At 32.8% G+C, this 16,721-nt stretch overlaps 2 protein-coding genes and 1 pseudogene across 2 annotated transcripts; 1 reads left to right on the top strand and 2 right to left on the bottom strand.

Moving 5' to 3' along the window:
* The first annotated feature begins 3,199 nt into the window (after positions 1 to 3,199).
* LOC146937052 (F-box/LRR-repeat protein At3g26922-like) lies at positions 3,200 to 5,830 on the top strand. The gene is made up of 2 exons (XM_085757764.1): positions 3,200 to 4,215; positions 4,527 to 5,830. Exons 1-2 carry the CDS (start codon positions 3,322 to 3,324, stop codon positions 4,698 to 4,700), a joined length of 1,068 nt encoding a protein of 355 aa, XP_085613890.1. The 5' UTR covers positions 3,200 to 3,321; the 3' UTR covers positions 4,701 to 5,830.
* A 1,432-nt stretch (positions 5,831 to 7,262) lies between these two features.
* Positions 7,263 to 11,171, bottom strand: LOC146937051 (F-box protein SKIP19-like). Its single transcript, XM_085751542.1, has 3 exons — positions 10,929 to 11,171; positions 8,381 to 8,966; positions 7,263 to 8,052 (listed from the first exon to the last, which is right to left on the bottom strand). Exons 2-3 carry the CDS (start codon positions 8,746 to 8,748, stop codon positions 7,491 to 7,493), a joined length of 930 nt encoding a protein of 309 aa, XP_085607668.1. The 5' UTR covers positions 8,749 to 8,966; positions 10,929 to 11,171; the 3' UTR covers positions 7,263 to 7,490.
* A 2,710-nt stretch (positions 11,172 to 13,881) lies between these two features.
* On the bottom strand, positions 13,882 to 15,439 carry LOC146937050 (putative F-box protein At4g05475; annotated as a pseudogene).
* Between the last annotated feature and the right edge of the window lie 1,282 nt (positions 15,440 to 16,721).

The following is a 16,721-nucleotide window of genomic DNA, read 5'->3' as shown; positions in this document are numbered from 1 at the left end:
AGGTAGGTGGTAAACCACTGAGGGTTAGCATTACATCATCATAATCCAAAGAAGAATTAACAAGAACATTGGAAATGAAAGATACATTCAAGAACGATGAATAACAAATCATACATATGCTCACAAGGATTCACAACATTCTATCATTCAACATCATCATTCCAAGTTCATATCAACAAGTGTATCATACACGTCTAACAATTCAACCATGTCAATTAACAATTAACAATCATCAATTAACAATTTAATCATCAAGCACATCTCAAATGCATTTCAATTCACCAAGAATGTATGCAATAGCTCTAGACTCATCTAGATGCATGTGGTACCGAGTCACCTCCAAGGTCGTCACCTCCGATGCAACAAAAACATCGTAATCACCTCAATTGGATATAAAATCCACCACCATCTGTCATGAATACATGAACATATGACTCGACTACAAATGCATATGTTCACACATACAAATCACCTCAACATCACCAAACTCTTGGTATATATGCAATCAACAACAATTCACCACCACATAACATATATACAATCACCAACAACATCCACAATTCAATTAACATGTAGCTGTCACATATATACACCATCAATCATCTCCACATAAGTTATATTAACTATCCACAATTCAATCAACATATAGTTGCCACATTTCCACATAATTCCTTACAATCCAAATAAAGGAACAATTACAACATATGATCATAAACATCATATTCATCACCTAAAAACCATTCATACATCATTTCATAATCATATCAATCTATTCATAAAGGATTTATAGGACAATCGGTCCTTAAAACCATTTTCATCAATGTTTGTCTCTTCAAATCACAACATTGGAATTAATTGAACATTTAAGCCAAAACCATGTAAACAAGTTCCAATGCCTCAACTAAACATACCCCTAGGCCACATATGGGTGCAGTAGAGGATGCCTTGGCATTTCACCGGCCAAGTGTGACGAAATCATGAAAAACCCAAAATTCGTCTCACTTTATCACTTTTCACAAAAAATTTAATTTTCAAAGAAAAACAAGTTCAAACTTGATGAAACCAATCAAATCCATTTTTAGAAATCATATAGACATTATACAACTCTAATCCCACTTCAATTTTCGGAGAAAAACGAGTTTTCGGAAAAATCGACGTTTGGACCGTTTTTCTAAAAGTTAGACGAATGTCACAAATCCAAGTCCAAACCAATTCAAATCATGTTCCAGTAGAATTAAAGGTATAAAAAGAGGTTAATTAAGTCAAAAGAAACATTTTAGAAGTCTCGGATTGGTCCCCAAGTGCACAAAACAAAGATTTAAAAATGGCAGAACTGGGAGCTGCACGCTTAAGCGTCCTCTGCACGCTTAAGCGTCCAACTTCCAATAGCCTCTGGAAGTTGCTCGCTTGGAGCACGCTTCTGCCACGCTGATGGGTCGATTAAGCGTCCTGAGCACGCTTAAGCGTCCTACACCAGAATCCCAGAACTCAGTTACGGGTTCTAACCCATTTTCATCCCAAAATCTAATTTTCAATCCTCCAATTCACCAAAACAAGTTCCAGAAAGTGTTTATAGGTTCTAATAGTTATAATGCATCTAAACAAACATGAATCATGCATTAGAAACAACAAATTGGCTCATTTCATCAAAATCATGAAATTTTCTCAAAACACCAACACAACCACAAATCTCCTCACAAATCCATAAACAACAATTCCAGTTACACCAATTCAATTCCAACAGCTCAACAATCATTAATAACAACTAATGAACACAAATTCATGCAAAATTTGCTCAAGAACACAAAGTACCCACAATTATGCATTTCAACATGTTAATTCACATACTAACATGCAATTATCATACAAATCATGTTCTCAAACATAACAACAACAATCGTGCACGAATTTACAACAATTAGATTCAATTCATCATTTTCACAAAAATGGGTAGAAAGAAAAAGTTATGAATTATGGTTGAATTCTAACCCTCTTACCTCTAGCACCAATAATCTCTAACCCAAGCTTCAATTCAGCTCCTAGATGATGAATCCCCTCTTGCCTCTAACCCTTGTTCTTGTTCTTCTCTCTAGCCTTTATCTCTTCTCTTCTCAATGAAAAATGTTGGTGAAAAACCCTATTTCTCTACTAACATTAGTTTATATAGGCTCCTCTAATTGGGCTTATCTCACAGTGTCTTAATGGGCCTAACCCATTTCTATTCTAACCTCAAAAATGTTACTACTCACTTAACGGTAAAATATATCACTAACGGTCATCTACCGGTAATAAAATAAATTACTACAACTCCCTAGCACTTAGTAAAATAATAACTCTCATTAAGCACTAAAAATAATCCTCAACTAAATTACAAAATTACTCGTACTCACAAAATACCCAAAATGCCCCTAAGTCCAAAATGACTAAAATACCCTTCTAACTCCGAATTCTACAAATCCCAACCAAAAATACACACAAAGGCAAATGATCACATATAAGCACACATAACACACATAAATAAATAATAAAATAAATCTAACGAAAATCGGGCTGTTACACGGTTTGGGGAGGGAGTAGGTTCGGTTTGGTGGCACAATTTAAACCAAATCAGGAGGGGAGTGGGTCTTGTTGATACTGGTTGGTTGATGTAATTATCGCTGACAGTTATCTTTAGCACACGTTGTGCTTGAGGAGCTGTCTGTTTCTTTAATAAAAGTTTTGCTTAGTTTCTTAAATTTTTTTTTTAACAATTGAATAATGGATACCGATTTCTACGAGTTCGGGTACTTAAAAAAAATTTATTTTATTCTAGATTTGTTAATAATTTTACTAAATCCAGTTAATTTCCATATTAATATACATGCACTTAAAATATGATTTATTTTATTCTATTTGTGTGTACCCGTTAAGATAGTCATCTGGTACCGATCCGTGGTAAATTTTATTTGCGGATACATGCATACATGATTTTGGTCATTCCTAATTATATGTCTAACCCGGATAACGCCGGGTAAATAACACTAGTATTATTTTGGAAGAACTAATTAAAATAAATAAATATAGATATCGATGAATTTATTTTATTTTATATTTTTCTTAATTATATAAATTCTAACCCATTAGGGTTTATCCTCAGGTGCGTTTGTATATCCATATACCGAGAGATTCAAGACCTTTCTTCTACGCTGTGATCGCACAATCAAACCATTGAGGTAGGTATCTCTCCTTTCCCATTGCAATCAAAGGCAACTTTTATTTATTTTAGTTTTCAAAACTTCGGGACACTGAATCGTTTCTAATTCACAGATTCTTTCTGAGACAATGAAGCGAGCAAATAACAAGGATCGCCTCGGTGACCTACCCGATTCTCTCTTACTTGTCATATTGTCGTTTTTGGACGCCAAATACGCCGTTCAAACTTGCATACTGTCCAAGAGATGGAAGAATCTCTGGAAGCATCTTCCAACCCTGGCATTAAGTTCTTCATCCTTTACGAATAACAAGTGTTTTATAAGATTCGTACTTCGTATTTTGTCTCTTCGCAGAACGTCGTCAATAACATTGCACACACTCGATTTTCAGAGCCACGGTTATTGCGGGTCTTTCCTACTCAGAATGGTTGTCAAATATGCTGTTTCATGCAATGTCCATCGGTTACGAATTGAAATTAACGCCACTTGTGATATTCAACGATTTCCACCTTGCTTTTTTTCATGTCACACTTTAACTTCTCTTGAACTTTATGTTGATCACCATATTTCTTTTCGTGCACAATTTCCTAATTCACTTCATTTGCCTGCATTAACCACCTTGTCTTTAGAGTACTTTGTTTTTCATGATGGCGGTAATGGCCGCGCCGAGCCTTTTTCTGAATTAAGCAAGTTGAATACTTTGGTCATTCGGAATTGTAAAGTTCTTGATGCACAAAACCTCTACATATCAAGTGCTACACTTGCCAATTTTACTATAGAAATGGATCCCAACGACTATAGCAAAGTTGAGTTAGACACTCCAAGTCTTTGTAGCTTTGATTTTACGGGCATTCCTGTTCAAAAACTATGTGGAAGCAAGTGCAATCTCTCTTCTTTGAAAGATGCAAGTATTAATGTACCAATGGGGTCATTTATTCTCGCAGATACTCCATTGGTTCTACTCCAATGGCTGGTCGAGCTCACCAATATAAAATCATTGATAGTCCCTTCAAGTACTCTTCAGGTATCTTAAAACATGTTTGGTTGGTTGATAGATTTTTGTAACAATTCATTGAGCATACATTTCGATTGCTAGAAATGGCATAGCCAATGGAGTGGAATGAAATAAAATAACCTAATTTAGATTTCTAGTACTATAGGACATGCTTGGTTTGAGATTGAGAATATTTTAGGGGTTTCATTTTAGTTTTCACTTTTTATTATTTTTCTTAACATGCTTGTTTTTTTATTATAGTTCTAATTTTTCTCAAAAAAAAAAAAAATGACATGCAATTGATCCTAATTTTCATTCTGAACCACTTGACCATTGATCAGGTTCTCTCCTTAGTTCCTGATTTATTGAAGGTTGAGTTTTCTTTCTTGTGTAACTTGAAATTACTGAAAGTAAAAGTGCTCGAACCTCCATCCATAGTACCGAATGGAATAGTGGACTTTTTGCTTCAAAACGCACCATCAGCGAGGGTTTACATCATACATTCATTAAGGTAATTGTGCACTAAACTTGTTGGACACAATTTTCTGGTTTGGTGTTTGCTTTCTAATTTGTTTTTGTTTCCCTTGGTCTCTTTTTTATAACTAATTATGGTGGAGAATTTTTTTAATTGTATACTAACATGATTGGAACTAGTCTCAACTTAAGTTGTAGATGTAAAGTTGATGAGTTCTTGAATTGTCTCCTTCATTTCTTAATTCCTACTTTCCTTTTATTGGTATTTGCTTTAGCTTTTTCTGTTTGATGTGCAACATATTTTCTCTAAGTTTTTAAAGGTACCCTGAACAATAAACAAACATATACTAAGGGTCTTTTTGGGAGGGGTTTGTAGATCTAAGTTTATATTCTGATATATATTTGATATTTACAAAAAAAACTAAAATAATATCATGATAAATGATCAAAAAATAGATCAAACACACTTAACTTATTATAGTATCCGTTATGTACAAAGAAAATTAAGCCCTCCTATCCTAAATCCTCCATCCAAACAAACCCTAAAGAGTTATCTATCTTGTTTGTGATTGAGTTGATTTTTGTGTTAGAGTCCTTGGCTGATGCTTAAAGTTAAAACCATTCTCATGGAAATTTGTAGAACAATTATATTGTTAATATGTTATGTTTTTTGTGAGAGAGAGAAGTGAGTAGATATGTAATTCTGTTTATTGTTCTATTGTGTCTGAAATTTTGGATGATATGGCATCTAAATGTATGTAACAATGTCATTAGGGATTTATTGCATATAATTTTCTTTTGAATGTTAAGTCTCTGAGATTTTTTATCTCATTAGTTTGCTTTATATGTTTCCTCTAAAGCAGGTTTGGATTTGTTGAAGATTTTCCACATAGATAGTATGCATAGTCTATGTTAGTAGCATAGACCTTTTGCTCCTTTGATATTTTTAATTAACGAAACAGAACTAACTTTCTTGTAATTTCATTACCTCTATTTTGCAACTTTTTCTAAACAATGTGTGTCATTGTATTTATATAATTACACGCTTTAGTTATTTCAATATTGAACGTTATCATGAATACAGAAGAAGGTATGGTGTTTCAAGCTGTATCAACCACTGATGCGCTTAACCCATAGAAATAGATGATTGGATTGCTTGGGTCTTTGCTAACAAGAAGCAAACAAACAATTGTTATGTTGAATCACTAATACGACCCAAATCGAGCACACTCGAGAATTTAGAAAGAGAAACTAGAGATAAAAGAAAGGAAATTCATTATATTTTTCATTGATTATTATCATAATAAGGCATACACTGCTTATATAGACTTGTCCCTAACAATATATCTTCTAGATCCTTCTAGATTAAGGTGAGTCGTCATAATTTTTGGAACTAGTTGAGTCACCACATTAGTGCTCCATATTCTAACTATCCTATCATTACCGACCCCTTCAAGCAAGCCAACTTTGTCCTCAAGGTTATAATACTTTCCTGTTGAAACAAGTTTGCCTCGATCCCACTGTTTGAATGAAGAAGATCTAGTTGCCATAGACATGTCCCATTGTCCAATTGAGTCATGATGTAACCAATAATTTCCTCAGCATTCCCTAAGTTCTGCAGTTCTACCCAATACTAGTTGCACATTCAACCATTCCAACCATCATGCCAACAATGTTGTGAAGCCAAGGCTTCAGAATTTCAGTGGCATTGTTAGCAAAAGAAGCTTGTAACACATCCCAAATTTCTATTTCATAATTCTCGGTTGACAACACATTTATGTGAATCTCATGGTTGTCAAATTTAGTAACAACTAGTGAATTGCCAAGACAATGTCCAAAATGAAATGGGAGAATTGCCTCTGCAAGACCTTTATGGTTATATGCAAAGCCTTATCTCTAATGCTACCACTCTTGGGCCAAACACCAAAGTCAATAGCACCATCATTGATATCCTTCTCAACTCGGTCCATACGAGGGAACATGAAATAAATAAAGGGTCGCAGAACTTGTGCAAAGGTCACAACACAATTGGATAATAATTCTCTGCATCGAGGAATATATAATGGTATTAAGCCTTGCCAATTGCCATATCTCATTCAAGTGGATAACAGAGAAAACACCACAAAGGCAATCCCAAGCAGAGCCACATTGCAATTGACCCTGTTCAAGCTTAATTCTGGCCTTAGTAAATTGTAACGGTCCTTGAAACCATTTCACAATCTGGTGCAAAACAGCAATAAAATCAAAGTTGGAAGCCAAAAACAGTTGTGGGGTATACACCATCAGAGTTAATCCATACAATGTCCAATAGGTGAGGAGCAAAGCGAACTCGATCCAATCCCAAACACCTATGAAGTAGTTGTAATAATGAGTAAGGAAACTCTGAGAATGCAAAATGTCAGCCTCAGATGACTCCATTGAGATAATTATACTAAGGTAAAATTCAAGTGCATCACTACGAGGAACCACGTTGATCTTTTGAATACTCAAAACAAATTGAACCACATAAATCATTTGTTGATAACAAAAGCCACGGTCGCAGCCTTTGAAAATCCCCAACTGTTGATCAAATCTAAGCAGAAACGCATACAATACAAACGGGATAAATAAATTAAAACAGATGGAGTAATATTTCTGAAATATCTCGTTCATATATAACCATTAAACCACATTAATTAGGAATCATCTTGTAAAAAAATAACATGAGAAATAAAACCATGCCAGCCACGCATGCATGAATACATGGTTAAACATAAATTTTTCCGACTAGGAAATGAAACTCATGCCAAGAATATGATAATAACGCCTCCCGATCACTTTAGACTTCAACATTAAGACTCAGAATCAGGTGAATGATAAGATGAATCTTCATTTTCGCTGTAAAACTCAGAATCTGATGAATGAGAAGATGAATCTTCATTTCCGCTGTTCATTCCATATAAACGTTCTAAACACTTGCAATCTTTCCAACAGTCAAAATATGCCCAAGGATCTAGATATTGTAAATCTTTGATCTGTTCATCACATCTTTCCTCCAAACTTCCACAATAAGGAAGATTAAAACATCTTCTAATGTCAAGAGATTCAAGACGAGGGCATCCATCAAGAATAGCAAGCAACCCAACATCATCCAGCGTGTTTCCACTAATATTAAGACGAACTAACCCCGGCATTGTTTTTGCAATAGCAAACGCATCAGCGTTACATTGTGCAGTAATTTCAGAGGGTAGCTTATTATATATATGCATTTTCACAGAAAGGCAAAATCCAGGAAAATGTTCCATAGAAATGTCCAGCTCCTCTAACTGTGGAAGCTTCATTCCTAGTTCAATCAATCCTTCATTTGAAATGTTATCGCAGTCCAAAAGATGTATGCATCGTACCTGACTTGCCCTGTAAAATTTGACGCATAAATTGGATAAAAAGAGAAATTGTCCAAATATGAGGCACATTTCTAATTTTTTTTTTTATCATATATAGTACATTAGTGATTTATAAAATAACTATTACTTAAATATTATTCATCACTAACAAGTTACATGTCATGAAATTTCAAATCTAAGACGTCAGTTTGAATTAATAAAAGTGAAAGAAAGGTTTTAGCTTCCAAAAGAGGTTTTAATTGAAACTTGTCATCTCTTGATTTACTACTATACCACTGATCATAACAAATTGTTTAAGTAGAAGAAACAAATAACTTTAGAACAAGAAAATTACGTACCTATCAGCAATGTACTTGAGGAGATCATCAGTAGCAAATAGAGAAATATAAATGTCCTTCAAATGGCCACAACTTAGGTCAACAACATAGCGACAAATCTTCACCAAACAATCAAGAATTTGATCATCATCATCCGGTAAATCAAGGACATTCAACCCGGAACTCATCTGGATTGTTTTCCACATGATAGGGCTCTTGCAAATTTTCCACCAAAGAGAACACACATTACGTGCATTCTTCAGTATTTCACATGTATCAAGCCTGAAGAGTATGTTAGCAGTGACATCTGTTGGAAGTTGAAGCCAGTCTGGCTTTGTTGTTCTGCTTTCAACTTCAACTTTCACTTTCTTTGAAGAACTCAACGACATAGTGATTTAGTTAGTTGAGTGAGAAGAGGTTAGTAATGATTTAGTTGGCTATTTATAAATAGGGAAAAAGTAGGGAAATTAATTAAGTTCACCCCCCAGTGTTACAATATCAAAGCGACACGATAATCTAAAAGACTAAATAAAAACAAGACGAAAAACGGCCAGCTATGCCATCTTCTACGCCCGAGCAGCTTAAGCTTATTCTTCTACTTGAGTATCTGCATCATAGGCAAGGTGCGCAAACAAAACAATAAAGGGGGTAAGAATATAATTACACAGGGAAACGGTCTATGAAACATTAAGGATAAGCACGAGATTCGACATAGTTCAAATAAGGAAGCACATCATAAAACGTCATCAAAAGAACATAACTGGACAATCATACAATCAATAAAACATCACAAATTAATCAAGGAATAATGTATGCAATACATTCCTAGACTAAATGCATGTGGTACTAAGGGCCGAAAGTCAGTGTTATTTTACTAAACATTCCTCAACGGAAAATTAACGGCAATATTCAACGGCAAGGACATATGAGTGCATGAATGCAATTAAAACAAACACTACATCTAACAACGGCATAACAACTGCAAAGCAACGGCTAAACTACGACCTAAACATCACTACAACAATATCGCACTTCTCTTCAGGATTTAATTAATTCAACTCATTAAACAGATCTTACTGCTTAGATTTAACTTTTGTACATCGTTCATAATTTATTATCCCAATGTCAACCTCTTAGACACTTGTATCAACCACCAATACAAAGCTACCTATTCTACCTATACTTTCTCTCGTTCTTAACTATCCTCTACTGATTCTCTATTTTTCTTCTTATTACTACTAAAAATCATATCTTCGGGTGGCACACAATACACAAGCCTAATATAATGACCACATTGATTGTTTTTCCTCTTCAGGCCATAGTCCTAATAACAATAATCTATCTCCATGATGCATTGAAGTAAACTTGATAATACTACTATGTAAATCCAAAAACTATGTTTGCATCAGAAGGAAGAACTATATTCCTTTAACCCATAGCTGCATGTAATTATTATAAAACTGATGCATACTATACCATGAACCTAAAATAATAATTTTCTAATTAATAAGACAAGGATAAGGATGCTAATTAGTAATCCATTTACATTCCCAAATGTTCTAGCATGGCAACACCACGTTTTTCTTATAATAGCAACATATAAATAAAACATAGGTCAAATACTACGTTTGGTCCTTTTAGTTTGACAGAATTCCCAAGTTATAACTTGAATTCTGTCAAACTAAAAAGACTAAAAGTGGTATTTGGCCTAAAATATATTAAATCAAAATCCAACTTTCACTATTCTTCTATTCTTTCAACTCACTTGAAACTAACACATCCAATTTCTAACATAACTAGTAGGATAGTATCCGCAACACATTTAATTATCTCGTAATCTTTCATTGATCAATAATGACTCGGTTTCCATTAAGATTAAGAGAAATGATATTTGTACAACCATTTTATGACAACTTTTGGACAACTTTCTCTCTCATACTCACATGACATACTTATCCTCTCTCTTCCTCTCTCCATTGTTTTTGACCAATAAGAAGAAAGAAAAGTAAGGTTGTCACCAAAGTTGTCATCATTTGGATGTACAAATATCATTACTCTAAGATTAAATACCTAGAATAATTCCAACCCAGGCTATTCCTATACAATCTAACACCATTAACACACTCAAAGAACCAATATAGACCTATCATTATTCAACTAAGCATAGAAACATCCTCGAATACAACATTTTCGTTTCTATTAGAGTTACTAGCATCCTTTCTTTATATTTGCAACAATAATGATTCAACTATGTCACCACAAAAGTTTGGTACTTCTACTATATTAGAAAAATCCAATTGTTGCATTCAACGAAACAATTCACTCCATCACTGTATATTCTATAATATCCCTAAACTACTTCTGTCATCGCAATCTCAGTTTCATACTCAATAAGATCTATCAAATAACACCATGATTAAACCAATAACACAACTCAAAATATATTTGAGTCATCGACAACCACAAAAATAATTTATTAAAAAAACATCAAAGAAACACAAAACAAGGCCGAGCCGGGGTCAAGGGCCAACCCCTCTATCCAAAACCGCTAAAATATCTTCCCCCTTACCTCAAATTAAGAAGAGAATCCACAGCCCAAGAGAGCGAGGCAAACTTGAAAATAAAACTTATAATGACAACGAAACGTCAAAGAGCAATTTGAACCGAAGAGGAAATATATTCCCGGTGCTTATTGTCTCAGAATAAGAAAAACAGTCCTTTGAAAATTGAATTGGAATTGGGACTATTTTCTTCTATGTTGATGAAAGAGAGAATTGAAGGAAATAAGATGGATGCGCGGCACTACCAGGCTGAAGTGAATTAGGTTTAGAGGCTTACACACACATATATAGAGGTCAAGTTACAGTTGACTTGTTACTTTCTCCGTTCCTTTTCAAGCGTCGTTCTAGTGGGGATTTTTCGTTCCTATCTAACTGTCGTGTATGATTTATCAATTATACACTTTGTCAATTACTCTTATCTTTTTTCAAAAAAAAACTAGTAAATGCTGTATATTTGAAAAACTAAAGTTTTTTTTTTTTTTTCCTAAACAAAGTTTGTTTCTTGTTATCTTAAAATTTTGTTACCTATAATAATGGTTTCATGAATGTTAAAATTCTATAACTAAGATGAGTAATAATTTTTAAAAATTTCAAGTGCAAAGTTAAAGAACATATCAGAGAGAAAAATAAAATAAAGGACTCCATGAATGTTCAAAATGAAGAAATAGTGGAAGACTCATTGAAAAGACTGATGGGAGGTGAAGAGGGAGAAATAGTTGAAGGCTCATTTCACAAGATAGAAAAACAATATTTAGAAAATTGACAATTGTTTGTTATGAGAGAAAGCGTGTGCAAAAAAAAAATTGTTGGAGAAAAAGATAGTAACTAACAAATGTTTCTTACGAGAAAAAGATAACATTAAATTTATTGGAATGAGAAAATGTGTGCAAAAAAATAGGAATATTTTGGTGGATTAAAATGAGGATATACTAGGAAGAAAAGACGGCACATAGTCTTTCCGCTCTCTTTATTGCGCTATCGTTTGAAAATTATGAACGATATTTTTTTATGAAATTTTAATTTTGATCAAAAGTAAAAATATAAATGTTTTTTGCTTTCAAATTATAACAAATCAAACTAATCATTATTATCTATTTCAATGAAACTAACAATATAACAAGAAAGAATAATCTAAATTCTAATTTTTTTTAATAACATCAACAACAATCTTTATAATAGAAAAAGTTGTTGTTTAAAGATATATTTGAGATAATAAAAACGTAAGTATAGATACACTCATCTAGTTTGTTACACTTTTTAAATGATAAAGGAAAAAACTGGACATTTATGTTTGCTACATTATTATTTTAATATTTAGGTCAAATGCATCCAGGAGTCCTTTAAGTTTAGCGTTTGTACCGAATTAGTCCTTTAATTTTTTTTAGTTTCAGATTAGTCCTTTAAGTTGTACATTGTATGCACCGTTATCCTTTTCCATCTAACTCTATTAAAAGGTGCTGATGTGGCCGTTAAATGCTGACGTGACATGTCTAATTCATCATCTTCGTCCAATGGACATAAGTACTGTTCTACATTCTTGAAAATATAAGATTAAAATTTGTCAAAATAATACATGCATAATTTTCTAAATAAAAGATGCTCCTTCTGTCCCTTAACATAAGAATAGATAACCATAGTGATAAAACAAATTCAAAATACATGATTAAGTTAAAAAATATATATAACCTTTAAATATTGGTTGTAGTATTATCAAAGGTTCTCGAATTTTTTGTGGGGGTGTGAGCCATATTATACTATACTATTTGGATCAGCCATTGGTTACGGTCCCTTGAATTAATTTCAAGTTTGTTTCAGAAAGATAGAGAAAAAATTGAATTCAAGTTAAAAAACGGCAAAAGTAATTTTGTTAAATAAAGAAACGAAAATGTTAAGGAGTGTCTCAGGGCACTCGTTAACCAAACCCATGAAAAAAATGAAATTACCTTTCAACTATGTATTTAAGGAGATCATCCGTAGCAAATTTGAAAATATAAATATCTTTCAAATGACCAGAACTTAGGTCAACAGCATATAGACAAATCTTCACCAAATGACCAAAAACTTGATGATGTGGTAAACAGACGCGATCGAAATTGCCCACGTAAATGGTTTTCCACATGATAGGGTTCTTGCAAATTTTCCACCAAAGAGGACACACATTACGTACATTCTTCAGTATTTCATAGGTATCAAGCCTAAAGAGTATGTTAGCAGTGACATCTGTTGGAAGTTGAAGCCAATTTGGTTTTGAACCCATTACTCAACGGTTTTGTAGGATTGGAGTACAAAACCGTTCAATGGTTTTGTTAGGATGTTTATAAATAGTGATGATGCTCAACGGTTTTGAAGTTGAAAAACAAGGGAGAACAATGGTTACACTCTTTCTAGTTTAACTTGAGATCATAAATGAAGGTTCCAATATGTATTGAGATTGGAGTATATTTTAATTGACAAATAAAAGGGAATTTATAACAATACTGAGAGCTGCTGCATTTATCGGTTATCTTTTTCAGCGCCATTGAAAATAGAAGTGCAAAGGTTTCTCTTTTTCAAGGTAAACTAGCACTTGAACCCATGCATTAGTTAATTATCTTATTGACTAGTAATATTTTTGAAACCATAGTATCGCAAATCTATTCCTACTAACTCCCTTGGTATTGTCTTGGATAAGCAATATTATTTTTGAATAACTTGACTAAAAGAAAGACGCTAAAAAAAACCATTAAACAACAACATTTAGAATTATTTTGTAAAAAAAAAAAACAAACATTTTGATTAATTCAGTAGATAAATAATAATAAAACATGCCATCCACACATGTATACAAGGTTCATGAAACATTAAGCTTACTAGTTATATTACATAAAAAACCAGTGTCTTCGAAGATTACCATATCCCAAAAATTCACTTGGAAAAAAAAAACATGGCTAAAAGCCACCCTAATCACTTGGGACTTTAATATTAAAACTCAGAATCACATGAATGATAAGATGAATCTTCATCTTACTGCTCATTCCACAATGTTCACAGTTCTCGTTGGACCAACAAATATCGTATAATTCACTAGCATATGGAAGTAGTAAATTTTTGATCTGTTCTTGACATTTTTTCTCCAAATTTTCACTAAATTTAAGATTGAAACATCCACTAAGGTCAAGAGATTCAAGACGAGGACATCCATCAAGAATAGCAAGCAACCCTACATCATTCATTGGATGTCCACTAATATTAAGCCGACGTAATCCAGGCATCGATTTTGCAATAGCGAACGGATCAGCATTACACTTGTCAGTGATTTCACTTGGTAGCTCGTGAAATGTCTTAAGTTTTACAGGAAGACAATGTCCATCCCAAATATTTATAGAAATGTTAAGCTCCTCTAATAGTGGAAGCTTCATTCCAAGTTCAATCAATATCTGGTCTGAAATTTTATAGCAATGATCAAGTTGTATGCATCTCAAGTTACTTGCCCTGTAATATTTACGCAACAAAATTAGAATTATAAATGCTTAAGAAATTAAAATACACTCAAAAAGAGTTAAGTATATTGACCATTTATATCCACAAAACTTATCAATAAATTATTCTAAGAAATTTGTATTACTGTAAATCAGAAGAAACAAAAGAAGGAAATAATGACTTTTTTCTTTGAAATAAGGAAATAATTATCGTTACATCTAGAAAAATTACTGGCTAAAATATTATCTACATATTCTTATTAAAAAATCAAGGACATGCCGTTAGAACATTCTTGAAAATATAAGATTAAAATTTGTCAAAGTAGTACATGCATAATTTTCTAAATACTCCCGTGCAATCAACATTTTTACGATATTTGTCAACCTCCCGTGCTCATATTAAAGAACTATTTTTTTTTTTTTACAAACCTATATTTAACTCTCTCATAACCTTTAAATATTGGTTATAAGAGAGTTAAATATAGGTTTGTAATAAAAGAAGAAATATAGGTTAGTGGACCAAATACATTATGAGCTTAAAATAATACTCCAGTAGTAGTATAAAGGGTTCTCTATTTTCTTGAGGGGGTGTAAGCCATATATTATACTATATTTGGATCCGCCGTTGGTTACGCTCCCTTGAATTAATTTCAAGTTTGTTTCAGAAAGATAGAGACAAAATTGAATTTATGTTAAAAAACTGCAAAAGTAATTTTGTTAAAAGAAAGATGATATTACCTATCAACTATGTATTTAAGGAGATCATCCGTAGCAAATCTGAAAATATAAATATCTTTCAAATGACCAGAACTTAGGTCAACAGCATAGCGACAAATCTTCACCAAATGATCAGAAATTTGATGATGTGGTAAACAGACGCGATCGAAATTGCCCATGTAAATGGTTTGCCACATGATAGGGTTCTTGCAAATTTTCCACCAAAGAGGACACACATTACGTGCATTCTTCAGTATTTCATAGGTATCAAGCCTAAAGAGTATGTTAGCAGTGACATTTATTGGAAGTTGAAGCCAGTTTGGTTTTGAAGAACTCAACGACATCATTCACCATTGAAATACGTTCATGGTTTTGTAGGATGTTTATAAATAGTGATGATGCTCAACGGTTTTGAAGTTGAAAAACAAGGAAGAACAATGGTCACACTCTTTCTAGTTTAACTTGAGATCATGACAGTCGACAGTCATTAATGAAAATATGTATTGAGAAAAAAATAAAAGGGAATTTAGAACATTAATGACAGTCGACAGCTGCTGCATTTATCGGTTATCTTTTTCATCGCCATTGAAAATAGAAGAGCAAAGGGTTCTCTTTTTCAAGGTAAACTAGCACTTGAACCCATGCATTAGTTAATTACTCCCTCCGGTCACTATTATAAGCAAATTTTGACTTTTTAGATTCATTCAATAAATAATGTATGTGTTCTATATTGTAGACTACATACATCATTTATTGAATGAATCTAAAAAGTAGAAATTTGCTTATAATAGTGACCGGAGGGAGTATCTTATTGACTAGTAGTAATATTTTTGAAAGAGGAATACGCTAGTAATACACATTCTAACACACACTTTTCAACACACTCTGAAATTCATATGTCCCACCAAATCATGTGGATCCCATATTAATTTGGTGGATCCCATATGAATTTTAACTAATCAAAAAAAGTGTGTTGAAATGTGTGTGTTGCTAGCCTTCCTCTTTTTGAAAACATGGTATGGTAAATCTATTACTACTATAATCTGTATTACTTCTACAACTACTATATACTTTATCAGTCCTTATATCTAAGCACCATTTTAACTAAAAATTTGTCTTTAAATATAAACCCCTTTTCAAATTACTAAATACATTTATTATTTTTTCTTAAACATACTCCTAGTTAATACTACGTACTTGTCTTGAAATATGAAAAGTCAAATTTAATACACATACAAACAAAAGACAATTTGATAATATCATACTTCCTCGGTCATATTGAATACCCCTATGTATTTGGTATATAATATAGACTACATACATAGGGTATTCAATGAACCTAAAAAGTTTTGTTTTGCTTATAAATGTGACCAGAGGGAGTATATGTCATTGACAAATTATGACTTATCAATATTACTAATATTTATTTGGTCAAAAAAAAAATATTACTAATATTTGTATTTTTGTTATTATCCACTGTCTTGTTGTGATGACTTTCTTTTGTTTGTTTGAGACGCTACTATTCTCCATTATTTATCAAAGTTTTTCATAAGGTGAAAGCTTCACATGTTAAAATTTAAAGAGATTTTTTTTTTTTGACAAAATTTTTTTTAAAGAGATAACAAT

The sequence above is a fragment of the Medicago sativa genome, chromosome 3 (genome assembly GCF_051527215.1).
Source record: "Medicago sativa cultivar Bolivia chromosome 3, Bolivia_mono, whole genome shotgun sequence".
NCBI lineage: Eukaryota > Viridiplantae > Streptophyta > Magnoliopsida > Fabales > Fabaceae > Medicago > Medicago sativa.
This window is presented reverse-complemented; position numbering and strand designations above follow the sequence as displayed.

Excerpts from the sequence above, each read along its gene's own strand:
- LOC146937052 (XM_085757764.1), top strand. The coding sequence starts at position 3,322 with ATGAAGCGAGCAAATAACAAGGATCGCCTCGGTGACCTACCCGATTCT. Across the intron at positions 4,216-4,526 it reads TCCCTTCAAGTACTCTTCAG|GTTCTCTCCTTAGTTCCTGA; the intron begins GTATCTTAAAAC and ends ACCATTGATCAG.
- LOC146937051 (XM_085751542.1), bottom strand. The coding sequence starts at position 8,748 with ATGTCGTTGAGTTCTTCAAAGAAAGTGAAAGTTGAAGTTGAAAGCAGA. Across the intron at positions 8,053-8,380 it reads CTCAAGTACATTGCTGATAG|GGCAAGTCAGGTACGATGCA; the intron begins GTACGTAATTTT and ends CAAATTTTACAG.